This window comes from Solanum tuberosum, unplaced genomic scaffold (genome assembly GCF_000226075.1).
Source record: "Solanum tuberosum cultivar DM 1-3 516 R44 unplaced genomic scaffold, SolTub_3.0 scf00056, whole genome shotgun sequence".
Lineage (NCBI taxonomy): Eukaryota > Viridiplantae > Streptophyta > Magnoliopsida > Solanales > Solanaceae > Solanum > Solanum tuberosum.
Window position 1 is genome coordinate 1,252,441 of NW_006238986.1, and position 11,667 is coordinate 1,264,107.

General features: G+C 37.1%; 1 protein-coding gene across 1 annotated transcript in view; it reads left to right on the forward strand.

The window, feature by feature from the left end:
• Positions 1 to 998, forward strand: part of LOC102602134 (high mobility group B protein 10) — a 17,239-nt gene extending 16,241 nt beyond the window's left edge. The window contains exon 6 of the mRNA XM_006344848.2: positions 680 to 998. Coding sequence (XP_006344910.1) covers positions 680 to 766 — 87 coding nt within the window. The 3' untranslated portion in view covers positions 767 to 998. The remainder of the gene's footprint in view (positions 1 to 679) is intronic.
• Positions 999 to 11,667: the final 10,669 nt, after the last annotated feature.

Sequence of the window (11,667 nt, forward strand, 5' to 3'; positions counted from 1 at the left end):
ATTAGTCGTGCCTGTGTTGTTCAATGTAGTTGCCACATATACTGGATTGATATTGTGAAAAATGGTATTTCCTCTATTTCAATCTACGTGTCTTCATGTCCTTCTGGCTTCTAGTTTGTTCAGAAAAAAAAATATCACTTTCTTTATTTAGCAACTCTTTCATTCTAACATCTTACATTCCATGTTTAAGACCAGAAGTTTCAAAAGATCTAATTCAAGGCCAAAAGATTTAAAAGTCTTCCTTAGTTTCTTAAACTCCGTGCTCAAACAAACTAAGACACATAATATGAAACAAAAGGAGTAGTAAAATTTTGGATCTCTGTTTGCATATGGGTGTTTCAAGGCAATGTAGCTACCGCCTACCGGTAGTTCAGTCTATCAACTACCAATATATGCATCCTTGTAGAAGAACATAAGAAGGTTGACTATGAAACCGTTAGATATTTCACTCCAACCTTAGTCTAGTGTTGTTAAAGGCTGAAGTAAGCCAGGATAAAGGCACAGTTCCGGACTTCATTCTAATAATAAAGTTGTCATTCCTGGATGTCCTCAGTAAGACTGAGACGATTTTTTGGAGTTACTAAAATGTCCATGGTAAATATATTTTGATGCTGTGGAGGAAAATCGAGATCAATTCTCAGCTCATACTCATATTCACTCTGGGTTGCCTTTAATGCAGGTGTATCAGGAAAAAGGTGTGAGAGATAAGGAGAGATACAGGGCTGAGATGCTGGAATACCAGACATCCAATGTACAACCATCGTAAGCTGATATTGTGGGACATCTTTGTTTCCGCATCTTTTGTTTTTGTTTGGGAAATCAACAATGTTTTCATAATCAGGATTTAACTTTGATGAATTTGTGAAACTGTTGGGCTCTTCCTTACTTTTATTTTCTGGGAGTTCGAAAGATGCTTTGGAACGAGATTGGTATCAAAGAAGTTCCATCTCAGTTTCCTTTATGTCAATATAATGTGTTTAAGTTAGATATTCTGTTCATTTAGGTAATACATTTCTATATTTTTGGATTATTTTTCATGGTAGTTTTGAGTTACACGTTCTATCAAAAGGTAGGGGTAAGGTCGGTGTATAACTCCACTCTCTCCAGATCTCACTGGACATATTGGTTATGCTGTTTGTTGTACTTCTGAGTTGCACACTTGTAGGCCATCGCTAGAGTTGCTCTCAACCTTTTTGAAATACAATAGATAGTCACCGTTCCTTCTGTTTTGATTAATGTATAAAGGGCCTCGGAGTACGATGGTATGGTCAAAACACTTAAATCGTAAGCTCACTCTTTTAATTAGGGTCATTTATATCTTGGTGATCGTTTCAATTTTGAATTTCAAATTTGACTTGGGGGATGTGTTGAAGTTGTGTAAATGACTTAGAATACAAAAGAGCTATATGTGGTGCAATGATAAAGAACAAAATACATATTTTGAACTTTAACGGTGTTTTATTTTTAAAAAAGAAATAGATCATGTGAGCATCAGAGTATATCTGTGCTCGAATATGCCTCTTGGAGGCACGACAAATGGAGCTATTGCCTTCTCAATAGAGTGAGGGGGAATGCGAACAAGAGAAACGTTGTGGTTATTTCAGCTGAAAATGAAAGCAAGCCATGTTTCTTGACCATTCTATTTGATATGGATCTCTCTAACTTTTTCTTATGAGCTCTTTTTTTGCTCAATTTAGTGGCCAATGCAGCAAGCAGTAACAGGGGACTGAAGGAAAATTACGTGGTAGTACGGCTACTATACATCTTAGTTAGCAAAAGGTCTGTAACATTTCTAAAGTTCAATCCCAGTAGATAGAGAGAAATCAACGATGTCCCTCGAAAGAAATCAAGAACATGTGTAAATTCTATCACTACTTCATAAAAAAAAGAAGAGAAAGAAATCAAGAACACATATAGGTTGATGGTGATATGAATACAATAGCTTCGAAGCAGAGTGTTAAACTGTCTTTGTGGGGACATGTTTAAGCATGCTTGCTATTACCTGATATAATTGAGGTTTAGTTTTAAGCTTTACTCTTTGTGCCACATGGAGTAGTTTCAAAATAAAAATATTGAATTAACTCTTAACTTTGAGATCATATTGTATAAGAAACAAGTTATTCATGCATAAATTTTTGTATAACTTATATGACGTTGGTAGGTAGATGAGAAATAAATTATTCATGTATAAAATTAATATGATGTTTGATTGACAATTAGAACAGCTCGTAGCCTCCCCCTCATAGGTGTGACGTGCTTCACACCCATGAAAAAGACTCTACTTAGTGCAACTTTCAAACACCCAAGGACTCTTGAACCCGATGCTCTAATACCAAGTTTTTCATGCCTTGAGGCTACCCCTTGACATAACACGGTGCTTAGAGTCACAACTGACCCAAGCTAACCCATTGCATGTCATGTCAATACAAGTTCAATTAAAACATGCATTGTTCGGAAGCTAAAAACAGTATAATATATGAAATAGGGAAAACCCCAATACGACCCTCACTTGAAACTGACGAGATGACTATCAATTGGGGCTTCACGAGTTGTCTAAGGCATCATGGCTCGTCTAGTGGGTCGTGATGTTGCCTTGCCTAACAGTGCTTCACTAAAACATGCATAACTCCTTACTCCGGGCTCGAAATTAGGCAAACTTGGTGGCATTGGAAAGAGGACTCAAAAACCTTTAATTTGATAGGTCATGGGCCATCTAATTCATTTTTTGGTAAAATATATGGTCGTTTGAAGTTTACCCAAAACTCAAAACCTGATAAGTCCCTTTCACGGATGACTTCACGGTCCGTGTGAAGCTTCATGGACCGTTTAGGCGTCTGTGGTCCTTCACAATGACTTTGGGGTGAAAACTCATTGTTTGGGTGACTTGTACGAACCCCTAAACGGGTCGTCTAAGTCACCACGGGCCGTCTAAGGCACTGTCTAGGTGACTCCTGCATAGGGGAAGTCCTGGATGGTCTTACGATGCCCTTAACGGGTCGTGGACCCCTAAACGGACCGTCTAGGGTGTCGTGAAGGGTCCATGGTCCATTTTGGATTCGTGGACTTGCCCGTTTGTCCTTTCTAGCCCTTTCTCAAAATCCGAGGTGTTACGCAATTCTTCCTCCTTGAATACCATTTTATATCTCTTTGCCAACCTTAATCATATCAAAGAAGTTGTGTGCACAAGTTCCAAGAAGCTTATCATAGTATAAACCTTCTTAAATTTGGATGAAGATTGAGATCAATTCCTCTTCAGGAAATGAAGGATGTATTTTTGAAGCTTCTAACCTCCATCGTATGGCATATTCTTGAAAAGATTCATGCAGCATTTTCCTTATTTTGAGCGAATCGGCTATATGCAGATCATCTCCATTATTGAACTCATATCGATTTCCTTATTTTGAGCAAATTGACATTTTTCAGTTTTCTCACACCCACACATGGAGTCATTGCGACATCTTAGACTATCCGAATAGCAAGCAAAACACTTGAATTCACAATAGCTAAGCAATGATCTATACTCCATTACTAAAAGGAATGAAGTTCTCTAAATAAAGTTAGCTAAGCAATGACCTATACTCCATTACTAATAGGAATGAAGTTCTCTACATAAAGTTAGCTAAGCAATGACCTATACTCCGCTACTAAAAGGAATGAAGTTCTCTACATAAAGTTAGCTAAGCAATGACCTATACTCCATTACTAAAAGGAATGAATTTCCCTACATGAAGTTATCTAAGCAATGACCTATACTCCATTACTAAAAGGAATGAATTTCCCTACATAAAGTTAGCTTAGCAATGACCTATACTCCATTACTAAAAGGAATGAAGTTAGCTAAGCAATGACCTATACTCCATTACTAAAAGGAATGAAGTTCTCTAAATAAAGTTGTGAATTCAATAACATGAACACATTCAAATCACATAAGAAAGTTTAACATGTAAAGAAGAATAAGTAAGCAAATAAATGCTAAAAAGAATATAAGTGGCCATGAGTGACTCAAAACGAGGACCACTTCTTTTGCTTGCTATTCATATAGTCTAAGATGTCGTAATGACTTCATGTGTAGGTGTGAGGATAATGTTGAGTCTATGAGATTCGATTTTCAGCGAGAGTCTCGAATCAAGATTCCATTTTGCTCACACCCACATGTCAAGGAACAAGCTCTCATGACCTATACTCCATGACACTTTATTCAGGTCTAATGATATTACCTTTAGTTTCCTATAACTATGCTATGAAGGTGCTCTCATGTCAAGGAACAAGCTCTCATCTTAACAGGTATGCACCGATCCTCATTATATTCAACTATGCATCATACTCAAGCATATGGTTTTTTATTGAAATAAGCTTATGAACCTAGTCCATCCATATACACACATTTTTAAAACCTTGACATGTACGCGGGAAAACTCATTACCAATGATCTACAGTCACTTCCCACATACGAAAACTCAATCGTCTCTTAAACTTCCCATCAAATGTCAAATCCTATCATTACTCGTCCATTCCCAATAATTCTCTACATCCATCTCTCACAAACGAACCCAAAATCCCCTAAAACCCAGAATCCCTTATCACCATGACTACACTACACAACCTAGTTGCCTACTGTGATGGCGCTGAGGACTCCTCCTTCTCATGGAAAAGGCATTCATGCCGGATTCACCTAGGGAATCGTCCCAAAGGAGTTATCTCCTCTACGACACCCATAAAAAAGTCCCCTCCATGTCGGTTGTCATCTCGGACCCAACCATCCTCTCTTTTTCCACCATTTAGCTCTGGCGATCCCTTTACCCCGTCGCTATCTCCACCTCATTTATAAAAACCTAACCCTAATCTTCTCTTCCCGACCTCAACTCCCCTCCGACCACTGTCTCAACCACCATCAAATGAGATCCCTCTCCTCACAACCACTCTCACTCCAATAACCCCACTACCCATCGCCCTATAGAACCAGAATTATGATGATGTTCCCCTATGCCAACTCCACCAAACTAGCATTAGAAAACCCCAGAAGCATATTTCTATGAAGCAGACCACCCCCTGAGTACCTTACACATGAAGTGCCAGTCACACCCAACTCAATATGACTGTCGAATCGAGTAGGAAATGTTGTCATGCGGGTAAGTCTCTGGTTCGCTCCCCTCGATCTCTTGTGGTTCTTGATTCTGAACCTGATGAAGCGTCTGAATATGTTCCCTTTGATTCATCTCCCCCTCCACAAAAAAATCAGTATGAATTTGGCCAGGTTCTTAGAAATGGGGAAGGAAAGATATTTTGGGTCTAAAGCGGTTTTAAAGGGAAGAACATTTCATCCTAAGGTTAGGTCTTTGGATGTGGTTAAAAAGGTTCTTGACTTGTTATACTTTCAGGGTTGGGTTGATCTCATTTTGGACACTAAGTTAGTGGTTTATGAGAATAAAATTGTTGAATTTTATGTGAACCTCAATGTCTTGGAAGGGAACATTGCCTCTTTTTCTGTCAATGGGGTTGAATTGGTTTTTGATAATGTTCGTCTTAGTAAAAATTTTCATATCCCCACTATTGGGTTAGCTGAATATGTCTAGACTAAGGATGAGAACTGTATGCTCACGTCTATATACACTCAAGGGTGGGTCACTGCACGACCTATGAAGGTTCTTAAGGGGGAAATGACACCCTTTCACAAAATGATGTACAAATTAGTGCACTAAGGGTTCTACCTAGGAGGAAAGACACCATAAGGCATCCTTCATAGATATGGGCATAGTCAATGCCTTGGAAAACAAAGAACCTATTGACTGGCCCTCTTTTATAATAAAACACATGGCACAAGTGGTTGATCCTAAACACGGTCCCCATCGGGTGGCTTTTGGAAACCTCATTACCATTGTGTTTAAGGCTTTTGAAGTTTCTTTGGGGGGAAGGGAGGGTTATGGACAAGAAGGATATGATCACCAGGTCTACTCTTTCTGACTGTAAACTACTTGATAATAACTACCAGGTTCCTGCTATTGCTCCCAAACGCTACTGTCCCAGTTGACATCCTTCTCAATGATCGTCATGTTGCTAGGAACAGAATGTTGCCCTCGTTGTTGAAATTGAGAGTTTTCGCACTAACCTAGTTGAGTCGCAGTGGGAAGTAACTACATTGAAGGACCAGTTGTTGCAGCAGCGACATAACAACAATGCTCAAGTGGATCGTGTGTTGCAACTCTTGGCTCTATCTCACACCCTTCATCCTTTCTGGTCTGAAACCCTTATACCAGACCGCCCTTTTTGCTTATTTGAGGCAATCTTGTTGCTTCTTCCGTTTTGTATTTTTGTATGTTGTGGTGGAGCTCCTACTAAGCTTAAAACATCGTGTATCATGTTTTGATTATCTCTTTATCCCTGCATGAATGTTATCTTTGCATCTTGTTTGGATGCCTAATATCCTTAGATCTTGATCATTTATCTGTTTGTCATGGCTGAGTGTTGCCCTTAAGGCTCTAAGTTTGTTATGTTCCTATGTTGTTTTTGTACTTTACCCTTCTTTTTCATATGTCAAAAGGGGGAAGAGTGTGTTTTGTTGAAACTAGTGCATAAAAGAGTATATTTGTCATCATCAAAAAGGGAGAAATTGATGAGACCTGCCAGAACTTTCCAATAGCTTTTGATGATGACAATATGAACCAGGTTCACAAGCATGTACTAGACATAAAATAAAAAGAGTGAGAAAATATCGCACAAACATATATGCAATATGAAATATATTTAAAACAACAATCCTAGTCAAATAAGGAGAAAAATAAAAGGCAGATGAATCCTATGCGGAAAGGGAAGGAGACAAACAAGTCCTATAAGGAAGATGATTATTTCTCTAGGAAAAACTAATTTCTTTCCTCGTAAAAGTTGACTAAAGCTGAATCCACATCTATAAAAGGTCGAAATCAAAGAAGGAAAAATTGGCTTTTGCAATAACAAAGTGAGAGAATCTTCAGCAAAGGAAGAGTGACTCAGAGAGATTAAAAAGGTGAGAAGAAAGAAGAACTAGAGTTAGGTTTTCTTTCTAAAGGGTAGTTTTATTGTTTCGTCTAAGAAAACATTGCTTAGGAATTAGTGTTCAGATTGTGTGAGAGAGTTTCGAGAGAATATTAACAAGAAGTAGGTTTAACTTCTTAGAGAGAAGAGTCTTCGATTATAGTTAATCGATAGAGAGTAAAGGTACTAGAGTTAATTCCTTGTTTATTGAGTTGTAATATTGAATTGTTCTTGAAGGTAATAAAATTGTGATGTGGTTTTTCCCTTCCTTGAGGGAGGAAGGTTTCCACTGTAAAATATATGTTTTATTGTGTTGCTTATTTATTAAGGCAAACTAACAAGAACATGGTTCTTGTATAGGGGTAAGGTTTCTTCAGCTGGGTCTCAATTCAAAAAGATGAAGGGCCCAAAAGAGAGAAACCTTGTAGCGTATGATTACTGCCAAGAACTTAAGAATTCTAAAACTGAAATAAACTTTGAACTTGATTAATTGAATATCATTTTAATAAAGTAACATCTGCATACAGAGTGCAAGTAAAACCGAGCATTACCCCAATATTATCTCTGTTTTAGAGTTTAGGATGAAATCTCAAATGCGATCCAGTTTATACTAATAGTAATATTTTAATCTATTCGTCTAATGAACAATTTATAGGGTTTGAGACCTATGTAATTTTTTATGATATCAACTATTAATTTAATTGAGAAACACAACGATATTAATTACATATATGAAGAGCACCTATAAAATAATGAAATTCACAGAAAGGGAGTGTACCATTACTCCATAGCGACGCACAATTGAAGACAAACTTTGTCTTGGATGTAATAGGACTCCCAGTTACTGTGCGTGATCGAGGTGCTCCCACCGATTGTTGGAATGACGTGAGTTGTGCCGGGTCTCGATTCAAAAAGATGAAGGGCCCAAAAGACAGAAACCTTATAGCATACGAATACTGCTAAGAACTTAAGAATTCCAAACCGAAATAAACTTTGAACTTGATAAATTGAATATCATTCTAATAAAGTAACATATGCATACAAAGTGCAAGTATAACAAACCATTGCTGCAATACTATCTCTGTTTTAGGGTTTAGGATGCAATCTAAAACGCGATCCAGTTTACAGTAATAGTAATATTTTAATCTATTCGTGTGATGATCAATTAAAATGGTTCTAGACCTATGCATTTTTTTCTGCTATAAAGTATTAAATTAATCGAGAAGCACAAGATATTGTTCAGATATATGAAGAACACCGATAAAATAATGACATTTGCAAAAAAAGAGTGTGTACATGTACGCCATAGCAATGCACAACTAAGAAAAACTTTGGGTGAGTTTTCCTCTCCTTTAGTTTATGACAGCGGACAACTATGGGGAAATATTTTAGGTTAAGTCACAAGAGAGGACCTAGCGCCATATATATATAGGCTTAAAAGTCTTAACCTAGTGGGCCTCCCAAATACAAGCTCATAGTTCTCCAATAGGCCTACACTTTTGTCGACCCACACCTAGTACATGAAATGATACAGGTCCATCATGAAATCCATATAAATATATGGCTTGGGTCTTGTCCACCAACCATTAATACCTGACCCATTTTGGTAAACGAAATAATAAGTTAATGTTAAGTCTATATTTAGTAAATAAGTCTAATAGTCCCAACTAGTCTGGGGATTGAATTATAGTTCTTGTTGTGGAATCTTACCATCGATAGAGCATAATAGACTTAGAGGCTTCATACAACGTACTCCAACTTGTTTAGGATTGAAACACATCTATTGTTGTTGGTAAGATTTTCTCTTAGCTTTTTTCAACAACTGCATTCCTGAATTGTGGCTTAGATTGACATTTATTAGGCTATTGCATGCTAAACTACCTTCTCATTCAAGGTTAGGAATTTATTAAACTCAAGATACAACAATGACATCATACCCAGTGTAATTGCACAACTCAAGATACAACAATGACATCATACCCAGTGTAATTGCACAACTCAAGATACAACAATGACATCATACCCAGTGTAATTGCACAACTCAAGATACAACAATGACATCATACCCAGTGTAATTGCACAACTCAAGATACAACAATGACATCATACCCAGTGTAATTGCACAACTCAAGATACAACAATGACATCATACCCAGTGTAATTGCACAACTCAAGATACAACAATGACATCATACCCAGTGTAATTGCACAAGTGGGATCTGGGGAGGGTAGAGCGTACGTAGGCCTTACCCCACATCGTAAAGATAGAGAGATTATATTCACTAGACCCTGATCTTAAATAAAGCATTTCTAAGCCGTTTGAAAAAGGGAAAACATAAATAAGAGCACTAACAACAATGAAATAACGTGAAATGAAGATAAGTACACAACATATAGAGGAAAGAACAATAATTACAACGAAATAATGTGATAATTGAAGTACAAAAAACACAAGGGATCACTGAAGTCGAAGAACAAGAAACTACGAGAATAAGGCTAATACCACTAGTAAGAAAGAAGGTCTAAGTATGACCATTAAGTCTATCCCCCAGTAAAGTGAGAAAATGATCAACTACCAACTAACCTCCTATCCTAACTCATGATTTCCAAACTCTCCTATCGAAGGTCACGTTCTGAGTAAGCTCAAGATACACCATGTCCTATATAATCACTTCCCCAATACTTCTTCAGATTGTCTCTACCTTTACTAATGCCCACCATTGCCGATTTCTCACACCTCCTCACTTGGGCATCTACACTTCTCCATTTCACATGTCCAAATCATCTCATCTCCCCTTCCCTCATCTTGTCCACCATGAGGCCACTCCTACCTTGTTCCAGATTTCTTCATTTCTAATCTTATCTCTCCTACTATGCTACATATCCACCACAACATCCTCATCTTTGCAACTTTCATCTTTTGAACATGTAAGTTCTTGATTGGTAAACACTATGTCCCATACAACATAGCAAGTCTAACCATCACTCTGCAGATACAACATGAAAAAAAATAAGGAAGTGGTTAATGGTCATAGTGCACTAATTTGGCGTGGCATATAATTGATAGATATTGAACTAATAAACAGAGGATTAGTAAAGAGTTGACTGCATTGCATGATTGCATCAAGACTTGTGATCTGGCATGACAATAACATGTTAGGCCTTGTATAAATGCAGCAGCCAGTCAAAACTATTAGGTTGTGCACAAAATTTTTAAACTTCAAAAGACTCGTTCATTTTTTTTATATGAATGAGATCAATTTGTTGTTCCTTTCCAACATTGTCTCATAAATGACCTATCAAGCTCATGAATTTCTCATAAATGACCTAGCTCGTGGATCCATTTTAGCAATAATGAATGATACAGAGTTCTTACCTTGGCAAGTAGACTCTATCTTTTCGGTGTGAGGGTTACAATTGATTCCATATTATAGCTCACATGGTTTTATTATCGGTTAACGGTAAATATCCCACAAATGAACAATGTTTTCTTCAAAAATCTTGTCAAAACTTTTCTATGGTTTTCATTATGCATTGACCTTGTTTATGATTTATGGTTTCTTTTTAAAGACTTTTACCACATTTTACTTGGTCATGCATATCATGTTTAAATTCACTGTTTTATCATGTTTACATTTTATGCATTTCCCTATATTCAGTACATTCAAAGTAATGATGCATATTATGCCTATATTATTTCATAATATAAGGTTTAACGCTTCTCCCACATGTGGCTAGATCGGTATTTCTCAGCTATTGACTTCTTGGGTTGGTGAGTCCTCATGATTCGATGGAAAGACCATGGACAATTTTATTTCTTGTGATGTCTTTTCAGTTTCTAGATTAAGTTCGTGACTTAGGTTTGTCCTAGTCACGTCTATGAATATAGGGCTTATGTCAGACTTAGTAGTATTCCCCATATTCTCTTATGTACTCTGTTGGCTTCTTTTATGTCATTTTAAGTGTTGATACTTATTGGTTATACTCTCTCATATTGTATTTCTTTACCGCCATGCTTATGTCGAGTGTCTTGTTTAGGGCCTCTCAGGGTTCTATTTGTAATGTCACATCTAGGGTGTACTTTGGGTTGTAACACTTTCCACCAATCGGTGAGACCTCCTCCCTTTCAGAGGACTCCAATTTAGTTAGTTTAGTTTATTTAATCTTTCAGACATTGTTAGGTGAATAATCAGGTAGTCGCTGGTCTTGTCATGACACCTATCTTCAGTTAGTAGAGGTTTCATAGATAGACAAAGTTAGTGAGTCAGTTCTGTAGCGACCCTTCCGAAATAATATAAGCTAATAACTCACGAGATTTTTATGCGTATATGGTCCTCACACTAGTAAAAATGATATAAAAAGAATATTACCAACATCCGAGCACCCAAACTAGGTGGTTCATGCTTCACACAATCATTCAAAATTAGTGGTAAATTTAATATATTACAAGACTTGGGTTTACACACCCCAAAAGAACCAAACATATAGACATACTTATATTACAACCCATGGTGACATGATCAAATTAGTCCTCAAAATTTCATGTAAATATACAACACATAGATCATTTACAAGTCCCAAGATTTATACAAAATATAGATGCCTATATGCAAATGTGATCTTCCTTAAGGCTCTCAAAATTTCCATCTCCAATGGCCA